Below are 18,182 nucleotides of genomic sequence, written 5' to 3' on the forward strand. Positions count from 1 at the left end.
TTTTATTTGGTTAGATTTTAAATTTGGGCTTGTGCCTGTGGTAAAACTGTTAAAACATCCTGGTTGGTATCTGTTTTGTCCTGTGTCCCCTTTGATTTGTTTGTCTGAAGGATCCGCATGATTTTTCATTGTTCATTTCCTCTTTAATGAAAACCGAATTAAAAGCCTCAGCACTTTTTTCCCCCTTTGTCATCTGCTCATAAAACTTAATGTCACAGTTCAGTTACACTGACATTATTGAGCAAATATTAACTTTGAGTCACATAAACATTAACTTTTGACTTTAAAAGAGGGTAAACACTGAGTCAGATCAATGTTTGTTTTTATTAGCATTATGCTGTACAATAAATAACACAATTATCTCGAACATCAATAAATCGTATGAACCTTAAAGTCTTGAATATTTTGTTTATAGCTCAGTAGTTCCATCTACTGGACGACCAGTGCAGCTGCAGGCTACAAGCCAAACAATGAGACATTAAAAAAAATATAAAGGACTAGAGAATTTATTTAAGTGGGCTTTTTCCCATTAAAATTTTTTTTAAGCAGAGATCTATCGCACATGCAAACACGCACGCACACACACTTGTATATATATACAAACACACACACACACACACTGATACACACTCAAAGTCTGATTATTGCATGGAGATATGAATGTGTTGTGAAATGTTGTGCTCTCTGATAAAATCTCCCTTGTTCTAATAAAATCTGCTGCTCTCATAGTCGCCTTGCAGATATACTTTGTTAAATGTGTGATTCTAGCCACACAAATATTCCACTGATTGGTTGTAAGTGACAGTGGACCATAAAAGCTTTATCTCGATTTTGTTTTCTCTATTTTTTCAGCTTTGTTTCCAGAACAGAGTTTCCATAAGACTTCTGTGCAGCAGGATGATAAACACGGTTGTGGATGTTTTCTAAAATTAGACACAAGCCAAGAAAACTGTTCTGGTTGTTGCAACAAAAAGCAAACAGTGCATGCAGTGAAGTGTCAACATCAGAACGTAATTCACATTTTTAAAGTTTGTCTCGTGCAGACTTGTTGACTTGTTGCTGGTATGTTTGAATGTTACTGCCTGTCTCTACATGTCCATCAAGCCTGGTTAAAGATCAAAAGCTGCTGTGTTTGTCAGATGAAACCCAAAAGTTTTAATTTTGGGTGATGTTACTGGAATGTTGTGATTGTTTGTGTTGCTTCAGAGTTCCTCCGCTCCATTGAGGGGGAGATTGAGATCACCTGTGAGCTGATCACAGACTGCGGAGGACAAAACACAACCAGCAACTGTTTGGAAATGACTTTTCTTTTGTCTGTGCAGAAGCTTTGAGAAGAGGCCAGTTGTCGATTTGCAGCCTGTGGGTTCTCATGGGAGTGTGAGTGCTGCTGTTGAGTGAAAGATTTTTTTTTTGATATATTTTTGTCACTCCTACTGAGGAATCCAGGATCTGGTCGTTTCAGTCTAATCCACTTTCACTGTAGTCTATCTCAAGTGTAGCAAACGTTTACAAATATTCAGTAAAGGTTTGATGTTGATGGACAGGATGTGAGCTGAGTGACACCTATAGGAGAATTAGATGCTACCAAATAAAATAGATATATTTTTTTATGTTTGTATCCAATCTAACTGAATTAAATAACAGTGACTTACCATGATTGGATCAAAGACAAATACACAGAATGCACAACATCCTTCCACACCAAGCTGTACAGGAAGCAGAGTTTTGCTCGTCGTCACTGTCTGTGTTCAGAGAGAAACAGAGAGAAACAGAGAGCGAGATGACGCTGGCTTATTGGTTCATAATGTTGCTCTGGCTCTCTGCCATTTCAGGTAAGTGATTTTACACTATGATTCAAGCAATTCTGATGCTCATCCAAAATAATTGAACTACACTACACAAATATATATATATATATATATATATATGATTGTGATGAGTTTCTTTCCTTGACAACAGGGAATGTAATCTACAAAGACTCTGGTGAGAATGTCACCCTGAAGTGCTCCTCTGAAGGATGTTTCCAAATCAGCACTGAATACGATGCGATGTATCTGTACCATGACTTCATCGTAAAAAAGGAGGTGGTGTACTTGTATGGTCCGTCGAATGAAATCTGGCCAAGGAAGAGATACAATGGCAGGGTTCAATCCGAAGGACCTTTTATGAATAACAGCATGACCATCAGCGGCCTGACTGTGGATGACTCTGGGGTCTACACCTGCGTCTACAAAAAAGGGTTCAAAAGTGAGAACAAGTGCAATGTGTACACGCTTGTTGTAAGAGGTATGTCTCTCCGTTTCTCCTCTCCTTTCAAAAATGACATCGTTTGCGATGAGAAGACAACATGCAGCACAAAATGGCTCATGGCTGCCACAAACTACAGGGCATTACAGACATGTATGCATCTATGATCAATACATGTAGAAATATCAGAGAAGCAGCATGCATGTTTAAAAACAATTAAAAAAGAGTCATCAGAATTTGGGGTGATTTTTATTTATTTATTTTTAGCAATATGAGGGCTTTGAAAACACATATATATATATATATATATATATATATATATATATATATATATATATATATATATATATATATATATATATATAACTGTTTAACATAATACTTCATTCTTATCTTTGCAGCAGAAATGAAAAAAACTAAAACAACCACTTGGTAGTTCTCGCTGGCATAACATCAGATTTTCAGATGTTGAAAGTAAAATATTTTACCAGTCCTTAAGAGACGTTTGCATATTTTGGATTTGATGAAAACAAATGCAAAGTTAAAGATGAGTGAATCAAAATTGTACTGTATTGGAACAGACTATTGTATGTGTGCTTCTGTAAAATAACAATAATTCAATATCAAATTTAAATTATAAGGGGAAGAAAAGTTGAAGCCGTGCAATTAGTGACTGTTAAACCTTGCTGGAATATTAGACTGATTTACATGTTTGCCCTTTATTTCACTCAGGGTATTCGCCGTGTGTAGAAACCCCTGCCGAGGAAAAAGGTCCTCAACCTGTGGTGTTCATCATTGCTGCACTGTCCTGTGTCATAATCCTGCTTCTAATGATCATTTTCTTCATCCTGATCATCTCCAAGGTGAGTTCACTTCTCATATTGGCTCGGAGCATGAACAGATACGATAACGTTGTAACGCTGTGGTTGCATTGCGTGTCAGCAGATGTTGTTTTTTGTACATGTGCACACACTTGCCAAGCGTGCCTTCAAAACCACACAAAAGCACAACACCCCCCTGCCTAACATAACCATTTATGTCTAAAACCACAGAGCACTGTCTTCATCACAGAGCTGATATGGACCGAAACTTTCCAACATACTCATTCTTGTCCCCCTGCTGCTGCCAGCTTTGTTCTACTCTTGACACTTTTCACCAGTTTTTTCTGAATTTCATTAACTGAATGTAACGTTGAGTCTGCGCAAAACTCACACTGTACGACGACTAAAGGGATATTTCACTATCGACAGGCGAAGAAGACTTGTATCCGCAGAAGACAGGCCCCTCCAGAGTTCACTGTGTATGAAGATATGACCAGGAAAAGCTTTCAACCTGCAGCAGCTGCAGAGTAATCCACACTGAGTCACTGTGGTTCAACCTAATGGGACCTTCTTGTTTTCTACTGATGGAACCTTTCAACTGACTTCAATTAACGCAAAAGAAACTGAATTCATGTGTGACATCCAATAGCCCACATCTGCATTATCAGATCTCATGAAAATAACAAAGATTTAAGTACCAGCCAGGAATGAAGGAAAAGTAGGACTGATTTCACCATGGAGCACAGAATTTGAAATTGGCTCAACGTAAAGCTTTTAGAGTTTTAAAAAAAAGGTCTGCTGAAAAGGAAACATACAAGTGACCCAGTTTTTTGTGTTTCAATGACCAAACTGGGGCAGGTATGTCTGACGGCTGTGTAGGTGGGTTGTGAAACTACTAGAGGGCAAACAAAACATGCACTGAATGAAACCTGGCAGGGAGGGGTTGCTAAATGGTGGGAAGTTCACTTGTCAGAGCGCGCAGTCCGTACATAATATGTCTGAAAGAAGATGTACAAACGGACATTTTAAATAGATATAAACACGAATGTATAATACAGATAATTATATATGAAATGTCATTAAAATGCTCAATTTACATTTGCTCTTAAGAACTGTATTTATGTTTAAATATATGATGATGATCAGATAAGCAGAGATAAATATTCATATATAGATTTTTGATATGTTTTCTTCTCAGCACGCCATGTGTTTCCAATATTGAATATTTCTCATCACTTGTCATAAAGAAAACTGTTTGAAATGATGCCAGAATCAAGAATAAAAATGTTTTTATCTCGGTTTGGAGCGTTTATCTGTGTTTCTAAACAAATATAAGTGTTTACCAAAGGATGGATTATCAAATTGAACTGACATTTTTTTAACAAATGTGCTTGATCGGAAAATGTCCATGCTGCACTAAACCACTTACAAACCTACAAGTGTGTGTGTTGAAGGAGCGTATGCCCTGTGTGACCACACACTATGTCTTAAGCCCTGACGCTCATGTCACACAGGCAATGTACTAAAGGTTACTTCTACCTGATTCCTCATTGACATCAAACATGAACAAAATACCCTTACACCATTTCTTTTAATCGTCAATGCATTTTGTGACCGTTTTCTGTTTTGTGGTACATCTCACGTGAACATATCAGTAATACATAGCAGCAGGGTCTGGTGGAAGAACACCTAAATTTGTAGTCATGAGCCATGGCATTTGATTGCTCTAAAAACGCACGTGTTATGAATACAATAAAGTTGATGGAAAAAGATATAGTGACATGATGACACTAGACTTTAGATGTATAAATAGTTACTGAAATATTCTTTTGGTAAAAGCAATGTACTCACACTAACAGTCCTGTTCAAGAGGGAACTGCTCGGTGCAGATATTAGTTGCAACAGGCACGCGACTGATTGTTAACGTCTGCCGCTGGAAATAACAGGCAACAGCATGGGTTTCTAAATGTGGGAGGATGAGCCTCATGTTCCCGTTATAAATCATCAACTATCATTATGATTCATAGGCAATAAAGAGCCGAAAACACTTCTCTTTCTAGTTAAGATGTTTTTCAGTCGAATTAACTGGTGAATATATAATTAGTCTATTTGCAATGAAAAAGTGTCTTACTCGAAAATAAAAAACACAATTCCACCCTTAATTTACGTTTTATCTGGATTTCTCTTGAACATTTAAAGAATAAACCTGTGGCAACCCCTCCAAAATCCCACCGCCTTCAAACTCTCTAATGCCCACCTGGGGGAGGCCTGCAGTCCTGCACCACACTCTAAAACACCAGCTCAGTCACTCCAATTCAGTTACAGATCAAGTGCACCAGATGGACAAACTACAAGATGTTCACATCATATCCACCCCTTGGTAAAGCTCCAGTTTTGGTTCCCGCTCTGTTAACCTTTACATGCGGTTAGCAGGAGAACCCGTGGTAACCGACAGACCTTACGTGTCCTCTCAAAAACAACAGATCGCATTTAGCTGGTGCATCTCAACAGTGTGATTCACGTGCAGGGTACACAAAAGAGAGCAGCTCTCGTGGAGGAAATGAGGCCCTCCATCAGGTGCATGACCCGCTTTTATCCTTCTCCCCTCCTGTCATTCTGCAGCAGTGTTCAAGTTACTGAAAATGTATATTTTATTACAGTTAATATTCATATATTTGGAAGTAGTGGAGCTGCATTGGGCTTTGAGTAAAAAAAAAAAAGAGAGAAAAAGAGACGTAACTTGTGCTATCTTTAAAAACGTTTGACGGATAATTGACTGATTAAGTTCAGCTGAAGTTAGTGTGAAGTCACGTGGTGCAGGACACAAACGGTTAATCTGTTTGAGCTCATCAGTAATTATTAAAGTCAAAATGGGGATTTGGGGGCAAAACTGCAGAACCTGTTTGGCTCTAGGAAGTAATATAAAGGAGAGAAAAATAAATAAATGAAATTCACACGTAAACAATATCAGGCGGGTCGTGATGAGGTTTGGTTGACTGACAGAGGAAGTAGGGCCACAAATAAGGTAAAGAGCTCATGAGCAGTTCGAACTGAAGTATTCATTTCATAACAGTAAATGACTTATAGCACGTTAATGTACTGGCATTAATTTGTTTTACTTTATTACCAACACTGTTCTTGTGTAGCCAAGCGGACCGTGTAAAAATTACGATTGAACAGATGAATTAACCAAAATGTTTAATTGTGTATATTTAACAGCCTTACCTGAGTGTGTGACACCCTGGATGAGGTGTTATGAGGTGTGATTCCAGCGTCTCTGGTGGGAGGGAGGTTATAAAAACAGAAGCTGTGATTATATAGAAAGCATTCTCCATTATAAGAAACACAATTATACTTTTAGTTTGACGTTGCTTTATGGAGGTTTCTGAATTGTCGGCTCTCAGGTCGTTAAAATGCCCTAACTGCTGGCAGCCTCGCGTTTAACCAGGAGAGAGCAGCATTTGACAGACATTTCATTACGACACACGTGCATGTTTATTTCCGTTTTTTTTTTAAAATATCAGTTTAGTTTCCTCCAAACATGAAGCTGTGGGTTTTACAACTAGGGCCTTTTAAACAGATGTGTCACTGAAGAATTGTTGCTTCTGCAATATTTTTGTATTCTTGTGTCAGCCTGGGATAGATTGGAATATTGAAGGAGAAACAAGGTTATTATATTCATATACAATAGCTTTCTTTACGTATCAACAAATCGAGTTGTTGTGTCTCAGGAGAGTAAGATATCTGTCAAATGACTACGTGACAGCCTTAAGCTCTACTGGAAATGTGGATTGTTGCTATTGTGTGATATAAGTTGTTAGTGTCTGCTCGGGAAGGAAATCTACGCAGGAGTGCAAAGTTCTTGTCTTATCATGCAGGGAAATAATAATTTCTGTCTAGCTGCGCCACAAATTTCGAAATTTTTTCGGTTCCTCTTATGTATTAATAATAATCTCTATACATAGAGATTCTCTAAAAGTACCTTAACATTAAGTGAAATCACTTTCCATCTTTTTTTTCACATTTTTATCGAATAGGCTTTTGGATAATCAGTTATTATCTATTTCAAACAGGACTTAAAGATGCCTTTCACAGAAAGTACTGCAGTTACAATGCGCCTAAAGACTGCGATGTTCCTTCGAGTCTGTCGCCTCGGTTTTATTCCAGTACAGCACTTAGTTATCGTTGCGACTGGATAAACAATTTGTCCCTGAAGAGAAAGGTCCAGCAGCCCCGGACAGCCTCGTCTTCTTCTCCCAAGTCTCCAAATGGGACCCGTGCGTAAAGATAAAGAGCGCGTCAGCGGACCCCCCACCCCCACCCCCCACGTGCTCACGCATTTATTTCGCCACAGTCGTGCGCTCCCGGGATTCTTTCTCTCACTCAACTCAGCATCCCACTAAAAAGTGCACACATCGCCGAGCTCAGCGGATCTCACGGCATATCTGCATCTGCGCTGCCTGCCTGCAGCCACCCTGTGTCATCACGCACAGGAACAAGTGCACAGAAACTGAGACAAGTAACTCCACTCCAGTTCAAATTTTATTTATTTTTTTAGGTGGAAAGGACGCACAGTTCTTGGTATTGTCTGAGGACCAAACAGCTGCATTTGAACTGACGACTGAGTGAAGTGGACCAGCGGTAAACCCAGAACATGAAGAAAACTCCAAATCCAGGTAGTATTCACCTCCATTTTTATTTTGCATTATTGTAGCGATGGTGTATTTATTTCTTTTACCTTATATAGCCCTGCAGAAAGTCATTACAAGTATGAATTATTCATGTCATATATGACCTAGTTTTGGTGCAAGATTAAATATGACTCCTAAGTTACTTTGGATGGATTTGCATGCTTAAGTATATATGAAATGCACTGCCCATGAACAGATTTCTCTGCCTTGTATCGTTTCACCAAAGGCCTGAGCTGTTTTTTCAGGAATCTTAAAATACTGCATTAATGTTTGATATTTTAAAAGAAAAATGTCTTTTGATTTATATTAAATAGAATGTCATAAGTCACACTCTTATTATAGCCTGATTTACAACATTATCTGTTTATCTAATTATGCCAACTATTATACCAAACCACGTGATTAAGAGCATATCAGGCCATTAAAAGTGTGTTGATACAGTCAATATATTATGATTTAGAACAAAAAGTATTTGTATGACACACAAAACCGCTCTTGGCTCTCTTTCTTTTCTGTTTCTGTCCAGTTTTGTTTTGCTTCTTTGTTTTAGTTTTTTTTTTTGTTGCTCACGAACTTGTCAAAGTCTCTCATTTGGCTTAACTTTGTCATATTGGGCCAGCTTGTTTTGTGGCTGAGTGTACAGCTCTCCGGGGAGCACCTCAGGGTCTCCTGGCTATTACAGTCTGATGCGCATCATCATCATCATCATCATCTGTCCTTCTCATCCTGACCTTCTGTGTGGATGCACAGGCTCCTCCGGGCTGCGCTCTCTCTCATGGACCCAATGTGTTTCTGTGACTGTGTGTTTTTTGGCGTTAACAGTCATTTTAGACGTTTGCTTGCCCGCGATGTCAGAGTGCGTTGTGTATATGCCGGCTCCTTGCATTGTGTTCATGTGTATTACACAACACATCTCTGGCTTTGCTCAGGCCCCATCTGTGTGTTCATTTTAGGTCCCAGTGTTGGGGGATCTGTGTGTGGGCTCTGGGGAGGGGTAAAAAAAAAAAAAAGGCACTTTAGATTAAAGGGATTTAGAAATGTGTCACAAGCTGCTGCTGATTGTCCTGAGAACTGGCAATTTAGACTGGAAGTATTAGATAGTTTGTGTTTTGCTTGTTAGGAAAAAAGAGAATCAACATTAAGTGCTAAAGATTGGTAAATATTTCTCCAATCTTCTTAAAAATGCACATTAATTGCCAATAAATGCACACTTGCAGTGCAACTGTCAGCCATTTAGGGAGCAGAAATGCAGAAGGTACTGCCTCTTTTAAGGAATCTTATCACAAACTGTCATTTCTTGTCTCTGGAGATCGTCATGGCTACACCTGCACTGACACGGCGTCACTATATAAACACTCTCGCTGTGTCTGTACTGTGGTTTGGCACCTTGGTAGGTGGTCAGACCGCAGAGGAATCAGTGAGCCCCATTTACTCTCATTTGGCGTGCGATAAGAGTTTTCTATAGTACTCCACAAACCTTTTTCACGAAACAGAAAAAAACACATTTACACATTTCTTTTTCTGCGTAAGTTTTTTTTTAAATCTTCTAATCGTCTTTCTCCTTCTATCTGTCATCATTTCAGATCTGACTGAGCGCTCTCTGGTTGTGATAATGCTCGTGTTAGGAGATGTGTGAAAAGCTGAACAGATGTGTAATTGCCAGCAGCACATACCAAGATAGGAGCAGTGGCGTGAAAAAACCTTTCATGCTGAATCTCGACCAGCTTATCTTCAAGAGTGAACTCAAAAAAAACCCCAACCAAACACTATACCTGCAAAAAAGAGCTGCTTCAAAGTTGTTTCCAGGAACTCTTTTTCATCCGAGCTGCGATTTCTCCAGTCGGTTGTGCTTAATTTTACTCTCCATGTGGGAGCGTTGTGTTGTCCCCTTTCAGATCGCTGCCAACTAAAATATGTTTGCTCCCATTTAGTGAGGTCCGGTGAGACTAAAAGCTTGTTGGGCTTACCTAATGAACTGGATGAGCCTATGTTGTCCTGTAGCCGTGTGCACCCTGACCCTGAATGAACAGGGAGACCCAGCGGAGTTAAATCACTGTGTTTTACCCCCTCCTTTTTTTTTTTTTTTTCTTTTCCCTTCCTACGCATGAGGTATCCCAGTCAGCTGTGCCATATACTCTCATTGGTTGGACTTAAAAAAAACAACCCAACAACAACAAAAAAACTGGCTTGTCCTCAGCTTCAATAGACTCTTTTGTGGTGAACATTTGCTGCGGGCTGGTTGTGTGTGTTTAAGACTTTTCATCTTTGAGATCGCTTTTGCTGTGTGTATTTAATTACGACATTGCATTTTATTGTTGTATTCACTAACAAGAGAATTTCTCGGCTGACATTGACATTGTTGACGACACACAAAAATGAAACACAATGCCTTGGGACCCTTCGGGAGTTTTTGTGACCGCTAAAATGTCAACACACTGGGTCTGTTCCGTAAATGCTTGAAATACGTGTTTGCACGACAAGTTTCCTTCAGAAAGATATTGACAACATATTAGAGAGGTACGTCAACAACTAAAACTGGCGCCGGCATATAGAATTTTTCCCGTGTGGATTCTGGTAGAGTACCTTTAAGCTTGTTCAATAAGACCAAGTTTGGTTGAAAAGTTGCTGCACAGAGAGGATGAGTGCACAATCTGTCTCTCCCACCGTCATGCAAAACCTTATCAAAGTCTTTCATGGACGTCTTTGCAAGCAAACAGGAATGTATCTCATCACCCTAATGATGAATAATGTTCTAAGCGATGTTACCTGCACAGTGAATGAAAGAAAATATCTAAAAACTACAAGCAATTGTAAATATTGCCAGTTTCTTTTTTTTTTATTATTTGCAATTTTCTTGAGCATTTAAAGAAGTGTGAATTATGCCATTATTAGAATTTGCATGAGTAGCTGAATTTCTTCGATATGGTTTTACGTTATGTGTTAACATCAGAATAGATCAATAGTGTGAAATAGTGTTCAGGAGCAGGAGAACCCTGTCAAACACTGATTTTGTTTGGGGGGAGTTTTTGCTGCCGATCAGTGGCCACAGTTCAATTGAATCCATCATGTTTCATGAAAGTGTTGCAACACTTAAAACTGCAGCATCCACCACGTCCCCAGTCTCCCACTAAAAACACAGCAGTAGGTCCCACAGAGAACGAGCAGATGAGGGGAGTCAATCCAGTCTTTATTTCTGCCGAACAATGACTCTTCAGTGACAGCTCAGCTAGATTCCCCTCTGTCTGAGTCATATGTTGGACTGACTCTGCAGGCACTACGACTGTCTTCAGAGACTTTGGAGAATCTCTATTTAATTCTCCACCTCAGAGTCAATCTCCCAAGGTCTTTGGCTCATATAATCCTTATCACATTAAAACCCCTTGCTAAGTATTAAAGTACCTTCACCAGCCTTCCCTCATAAGTGCCAAGCACAAAAGCTCTCTGTCTCGGCCCTCGAGGGAAGCTTTACAAACTGGCGTTTCAACCAGAGTTTCGCTCACTGAAAGGTCTGAACTTTTTCCCTATAGATAAACCTTCTCAGTGTTATTAGCTTAATGCTTTACCTCCCACTGGAGGAAGTGTTGTGTGTGTTTTCATTGCCACATCTCACAGGGTTTCATTCCTCACTTCATCTCCGTTTACAGCTTTAATTCCTATCTGGTTAATCTGAGCTTTGTTCTCTGAATGTCTGACCTGCACACCGACAATACATGCATCCATAGAAACCTTTTGATTTCCCGTTGAATAGATGGATTCCAGTTTACATGCACGCACACGCACGCACACGCACTCAGGCACACACACGTACACGCACACACACACGCAAAGATGACATCATCTGCCACTGTGTCAGAGTTTGGCTATAAATAGACGGTGGAGGATGACGTTTTAGCCCCATGTGAATAACATAAGGATGAAAACAGGCCATGTCACTGCTGCTTATCCTGATGAGCAGCCAGCCATTTGTGAATAATCCTGCTGCATGTTCATTAACCAAACACCTGATGTTACAAGCAAATGCCATTAGTAAAGCAAGGGCTGATTGTAATGAGAGGATCGCTGTCACTTCACATGCTGATTGCTGGATTTGTAGAGACCAGAACATCCATAATTTACACCCCCAGAGGTTAGAGATTGATAGAGAAATACATGAATATAGTTTTATGGGTGGTATGGAATGACACTTTACAAATATGCATTTAGGATGAACCCCTCCAATTTGTTTTAAAGTTTTGCTGCACATCACGTGACAATCCAACAAATAAATACACCTTTTAGCAGTTTCATTATTATGCAAGGCCATAAATGATATTAATAAACAAAATGTTAAAAAGCAGAATTTCAGCAACATCTTTTTGTACTTTTTCCCTTTAATTTTCAACTGTAAAATTCCCCGCTCCTTTTCGGGGTCACATTAACGTAACTCTTTAAGTCATCCTTGTCAAGTAGCCACATTAACAGAAGCTTAGCATCTGCTTTAAAACTTAAATGTCATTTTATCATGGTAACTGGGATGTTAATGATTTCTATAAGTCCTCAACATAATAGCTCTTTGCAGGACCGTGTAGATACATAATGTATTTTAATCTCCATTGTTTGTTTTGGGACGTGCTTCTTTGCCAAACGCCACATGATCGCCACAGAGCTCATGTGTCAGGAGCTCGCTCTGTGTGCGTCTGCGTGCACGTGCCTATCTGTATTCCTGTGTATGTACGCGCATAACTGTGTACGCTGTCTGGGTTGGAGTTGTGGATTTAGACATCAGGAGCTTGGCATGCTGATTATAGAGGTCTGAAGCCACACCGAACCACAGGAACTCTCCTCTCTTTCTCCCTTCATTCTCTTTCCAGCCTCATCCCTCCATCAGTTCAGGCTAATTTGCAGAGATGGAGGTGAAGGCAACGGGCCCCGGGCTTATGTGGTGGGACTCTGCTTTATGATAATCAGCTAAATCGCATAACTATGCTCCTCTCATCCATGCTCCGTCTAAGCTTACTTTTACACAATTACTTGATGCAGTTAAGCAGTGTGGACTGTAGCAGCACAATGCACAATGAGGTATATTACACACTTTAGCAGACACTAAGTGCTGCTGACAGCCCGTTATTGTTTCAGCTTAACAAATTTCACATGGATTGTGAGGCCAGCATCACAGTCTGTTTTTATCCTTGCTTCATTGCTACCCGAAACCCCAAAATGAGGTCCTGCAAAAGTCCTGCAGGGTGCATTAAAGACGTCAAGACTTCCACAGTGGCTTTTACTCTATCTGCAATATCCACCCAGTGTTCACATATTTATCAATTGCTACAACAGACCTCTGATTTCCTGCAAAGGATATAAAACTTTTAGGATATCCCATTTTATGTAGACTACTACCAGCCCCCTCTCACATCTAATGATTACCTTATGTTGAAAAGGAAATAGCCAGCAGTGTTACCACAGCCATGCTGGGATGGACAGACACACAGACTGCACTATTTGCACTTTTACTGCGTCCAACAGTCGCAATGACCCGAGAATGGGATTTAGATTGTCAGAGAGCTGGAAGAGAGGAGATTATGTGAGTTATTGCCTAAAGAAATTGGGTTCCTGTGTGTGTGTGTGTGTGTGTGTGTGTGTGTGTGTGTGTGTGTGTGTGTGTGTGTGTGTGTGTGTGTGTGTGTGTGTGTGTGTGTGTGTGTGTGTGTGTGTGTGTGTGTGTGTGTGTGTCTTGAGTAATAGGGTCATATATTGGCAATTGTGAGTTGTTGTTTTTTTCTGCCTCTCACACAGGATTGGTGGAGTGAATCGCGACACCAACATGCCGCCCGTGACTCAACATCTGTAATGACTTTGGCTGCGAGATTCACACTTTGTTTTGACTGATGATTTTATGAGCTGTGATCATCTGTGGCTGAGAAATTGTGATCAACTGTTAGTTGTTGTAAAGGTCAGGATTTCTGTGCGGGGGTTTCTTGTGCAGGGACGAGGTCAGCGCTCTCGCATCATTGCGAGGCCGTCGGCAGTTTGAGTTCAGGGCTTGGAGGCCTTTCTGTGTTTACATGTGAACATCTCTCATGCATTTCATACACTTGTCCACGGTCTCTGGATGGATGGGCATGGTGTCATTAATACAGATTGAATTTCCAGATTGAATTTGATGATTTGAGTTTTGTGTTTGGTGCAATTAGTGGCTGCTAACTGGATACTACCAGACAATGGCAGATGATCTAAGCGAACAGATGATCACAATGCAACTGTCAGTGCAAGTTGGCACATAAAGTTGAGTTACAATGTTGTTTGATCAATTGTAGATTTTGTTTGAAGAAAAACAACAAAAAAGGCGCTCAAACGACATCATCTGGACAGAACTGCTGCATGGTCAATTCTTTAGTTTTTCTTTTTTGCGAAGGGGAAGAAATGCTTAATTAGGGATTTGAGATATTTGAAAAAGATTTTCTCATGTGGGTCTCTTTGTTCTTTTCTTCTTTTATGACTCGCTGAGTAATGGCTGAAAAAGCTGAGTCCTCCTTCTCGCTGCGTCTCATCCGGCCAATTCTGCACAGCTGCCCTCATGTTTGCATTGAAAACAAGGCGGTGGTAGCAGTTCAGTCAGAAAGCACCATTAGTCTGTCATCATCCTGTTATTTTTCATTTATCACACACCTGATTCTTCTTTTTTCTGCTTTTGAGAAATGGGTTTTGTTTTTTATAGCACATTTTACCACTTTCACCACTTTAAAGCACTTTACAGTGTTACCGCTTTACACACATTTGTACACAGACACACACACACACACACACACACACACACACACACACACACACACACACACACACACACACACACACACACACACACACACACACGAGACCTGCATTAGAATCCAGGGTGTGAATCTAAATGTGGCCTGTAGATGATTGATGTGAAGTGTTGTGTCGTCGCTGTACATGCCCCAGGTTGTATGTGTAGGCTACAAATGAGGAAGACTCTCTCTCTCTCTCTCTCTCTCTCTCTCTCTCTCTCTCTCTCTCTCTCTCTCTCTCTGTATAGTATAAGTGTATGATGGAGTTGAAGCAAGGGGAAGATAGCTCTCTGGTGAGGTCATCAGACTGTGGCAAGCAGGACGACGTCATCTTATTTTCTCTTTTTTCGCTCTCCTGTGTTCAGATGGGATTCTTGAATCTCGGCTCTGTTTGGAGATTTTCCGGATGTCTTGAAGTCCCAGAGTGGACTGTCCACCCCTTTTCAAACATGCAAAATGAGATGTCATTGTGTTAACATAATGAGAATATGAGGGTTTTTTTAATCTAAGTTTTGATATTTTGACATATGACATAATGTAGGGGCCATAAACACTATTACTGGTCAGTCTGAGCAGATGTGTGATAATGCTAGTTATCAGACATAGTTACTCTTTCTTTTTGAGCCTTTAAATAGAAGCAATCTTTTTCATTTGTCAAAACACATTTGTTAAAAGTAACAACTATGGCTCTGCACATCTGTCGTAATAAATCATAGCATCACGAATGTTTGCGGTCCCTTTTTTTTGTTTGAATTATAAAGATTTCTCCCCGAGGAAAGACAGATGGAATCACAGTATTTTGTTTACAACATATCTTTTAAGTGTTATAATGGTGATATCGCTAAGCAGAATGTATAGATATTCTACATGTATAATGATGAGGTCAAAATATTGGAGGACATGGGAAATAGGTCTGTCAAAATGACCCCTGTCCATGTACAATGGGGCAAAAATACTGAAGTCCGAACATTATCATGGGGACATTTTTCTATTTCTAAGTGAGTGTGTAGGTCCCTTTTAAGAGTGTTTTTCACCCTCGAAGACACAAGAAGCTTTCAACCCTCACCTTTTCTCCTTTCCTCTTCCCCTCCATTTACCTCCTTTTCTACATCCCCTGCACACACTCCTTCCCCCTTTTTATCTTTTATCTTCTTCTCACTGTTCTTTCTCCTTCATTGTGCATCGCTGCCCTGCAGGCATCCCTTTAGTGTTGGCTGGCATGCTGGTGAGCTTTTTGCCCGACTGTTATATAACTAAATTTAGCATGTTTGAGTCACGCGTTGACCATAGGTCGTGCTCGGAAGTGACGGCTTACATTAATGTGCACCCCAAGGCTCACCACTGTGAGTCAATGTGTGATACACTGCTTTTATTTGGGCGGGGTGCGGGGCTCGAGTTTGTCTCGCATGAGTGAACGGGCACACGTGTCCGTCTGCGCCTCATGACCATCTGCCTCACTGGGTGCAAATATAGGCTACATGTTCAGTGTATGTGCAAGTAAGTCAACGGAAAAAAAAACCCAAGGCTGTTTCAGTGTGTTTGTTGCACATGTGAACATACGTAGAAGGTACACCCCTCGTGGTCTGCACATGTCTGTGTGTGTTTGGTTTGTAATGAATGCACTTGTGTTTGTCTAAGTTCAAATGTGTTTACATGTCTGTGTGTTAGGAGTGTCTGGCTGTATCTCCCCAGCAGGTTTGGATGATGGACTGGAGACGTGATGAAAGGTATGAGTGAGGGAGGCTGTTTCAGTCTCTGAATCAAATCTATTTGCAAAAAACACATTTTAGTACATACAGTCGAAAAAAATGTAATGCATTGTAGTTGGGTGGCTCCATTTTTAGAAATGATATTGATGTATGTAAAATGGTTTCTGTGCACAAGCTTTACTTGTACTTACGTAGCATTTCTATGTGATTATTACGTGCTTTATATCTGTCTTATGTACATGCTGTCACCTGAGAACATTGCAGTTTCACCTTTGTACTTGTACAATGTTAATAAATGGCTTTTATTCTCTTTCCTTATACACTATAATTGTCTTTCTATGCACCTGTTTTTTTCTTTACACAATCATTTAGCATTTTGAGGATAATTGCATATTCTCTTTAAAGAGATTAAGTATATTGCATTGACGTGCATATTCTGGAGCTGACTGATTTATTATTTTTTTTGTCAGCCTTCATTAAAAAAAACAAACAACTTATTTACACACATCTCTGGTTAAAGCAGTAGTAATGGCTCTGGTGCACACAATCACTTTTCATATCGCAGCACCTTTGAATATGCTTGTCCTGTTTGTAGGTTGGGCATATGAGAGTGAGTCAACAAATGCATGAGCACATGTTGTGTGTTTCATGTGTTTTTCTTTTTTTTTCTGACCCTGTGATTAAGTGCAGCTTTTTAAGTCTGGAAAATGATCACGGGGCAGAAAGAGCCAGTGGCTAAACAAAGAGACGTGTCTCTATTTTTAAAAGCACACGTTTGTCAAAGCCACAACATCCGGCTTGCCATATGGATTCAACACCAGCGGGCTCACTTTTGATTCATGTGGTTTAACTCTGATTTTTGGTTAAACGTTTGAGATTTATTTGAATTTTCAATACCACCAGTTATCAGATTATCATTGGATGTGATTGTTGTTCTGAGTTTTCCAAAACGAGGCGATTGTAGAATGATTTTAACAAATATAGTCCTCGGTTTAGAAATATTTCAAGATGTATTGTATGTGAATTAATCATTCATGTAATGTTAAACGATTACTGTTTGTGCTCACATCTGCAGTTCCATATTTCATTTGAAGAACTGCAGATGTGATTACTGTTTGTGCTCACATCTGCAGTTCTTCAAATGAAATATGGAAAAAAAAGGTATATAGTTAAATAACACAGAACATTTGATCGCAAAGGTTAGATGTTTAGTCAGACCAGGATAAATCTTCTAATATCAAACCTAGACTTGAGTATTAATAATCTGCTTCACCTCTCAAAGTGTGTTTAGGGGATCAGCGATTCTGTAAAATAAATTATGGAAACTACCATATCAAATATACACCGAGATACAAACAGTAGTTACATAGAAATTTAGTGTAAGCCACTTTTTTTTACTGGGAGGGTGCATCAATATTTGTTAATTTCATATAAATTTTATTTAAAATATTGAGAAGTGTTTCAGCTCCAAACCGACGCAAAGTGAGAAAAACAGTTGTCCCTGGAGTTTTGTGTTGTAGGGCAGGTCAGACAGAGATAGGCTTGTCAGCATTGGTTGTTTGGAGGAATACCACATCGCATTACTGCCCTATCTGAGCAGAGGCCTCAAGGAAGATAAATCCAGCTATTCGTGTTTGTTTTTGTCCTCTTTCTGTGTCTGCACGTCCGATTATTTAAGGTGGAAATACTTGTAGGTGGTGGTGAGACCGTTTGTTTTGGGCCATATAGTTGTGATTCTTGTCTAAACTGGTTCTGCCGCTGAAACGTCTGGAAGAACCTGGATTTGAGGAAGGATATTACTTGTAAGAAAGAGGAAGAGGAAGTGAGCTGTTGTGTACTGGACATACTCCTCCTTCTCTGCGTGTACAAAGACAAAGATGGGTGTGTGTTTGTTTGTGTGTGTGTGTGTTTTCTTGGGACATTTTCTCA

The 18,182-nt window shown here is 39.8% G+C and overlaps 1 protein-coding gene across 2 annotated transcripts; it reads left to right on the top strand.

The window, feature by feature from the left end:
• The first annotated feature begins 1,241 nt into the window (after positions 1–1,241).
• LOC308109919 (uncharacterized protein) lies at positions 1,242–4,367 on the top strand. 2 transcript variants are annotated; one of them, XM_080463777.1, is made up of 4 exons: positions 1,242–1,832; positions 1,960–2,286; positions 2,980–3,110; positions 3,498–4,367. In XM_080463777.1, the coding sequence occupies exons 1-4, from the start codon at positions 1,682–1,684 to the stop codon at positions 3,597–3,599; spliced, it is 711 nt and encodes a 236-aa protein (XP_080319903.1). In that variant the 5' UTR covers positions 1,242–1,681; the 3' UTR covers positions 3,600–4,367. The 2 variants fall into 2 exon arrangements, with proteins under 2 accessions (XP_080319903.1, XP_080319904.1); XM_080463778.1 differs by having other exon boundaries at positions 1,737–1,832; positions 1,960–2,247.
• Positions 4,368–18,182: the final 13,815 nt, after the last annotated feature.

This window comes from Lipophrys pholis, assembly GCF_963383615.2.
Source record: "Lipophrys pholis genome assembly, chromosome: 5".
NCBI classification, from domain to species: Eukaryota; Metazoa; Chordata; class Actinopteri; order Blenniiformes; family Blenniidae; genus Lipophrys; species Lipophrys pholis.

Coding starts and splice junctions, on each gene's coding strand:
- LOC308109919 (XM_080463777.1), top strand. CDS start 1,682: ATGCACAACATCCTTCCACACCAAGCTGTACAGGAAGCAGAGTTTTGC. Junction 2,287..2,979: donor GTACACGCTTGTTGTAAGAG/GTATGTCTCTCC, acceptor TATTTCACTCAG/GGTATTCGCCGTGTGTAGAA. Junction 3,111..3,497: donor TCATCCTGATCATCTCCAAG/GTGAGTTCACTT, acceptor CACTATCGACAG/GCGAAGAAGACTTGTATCCG.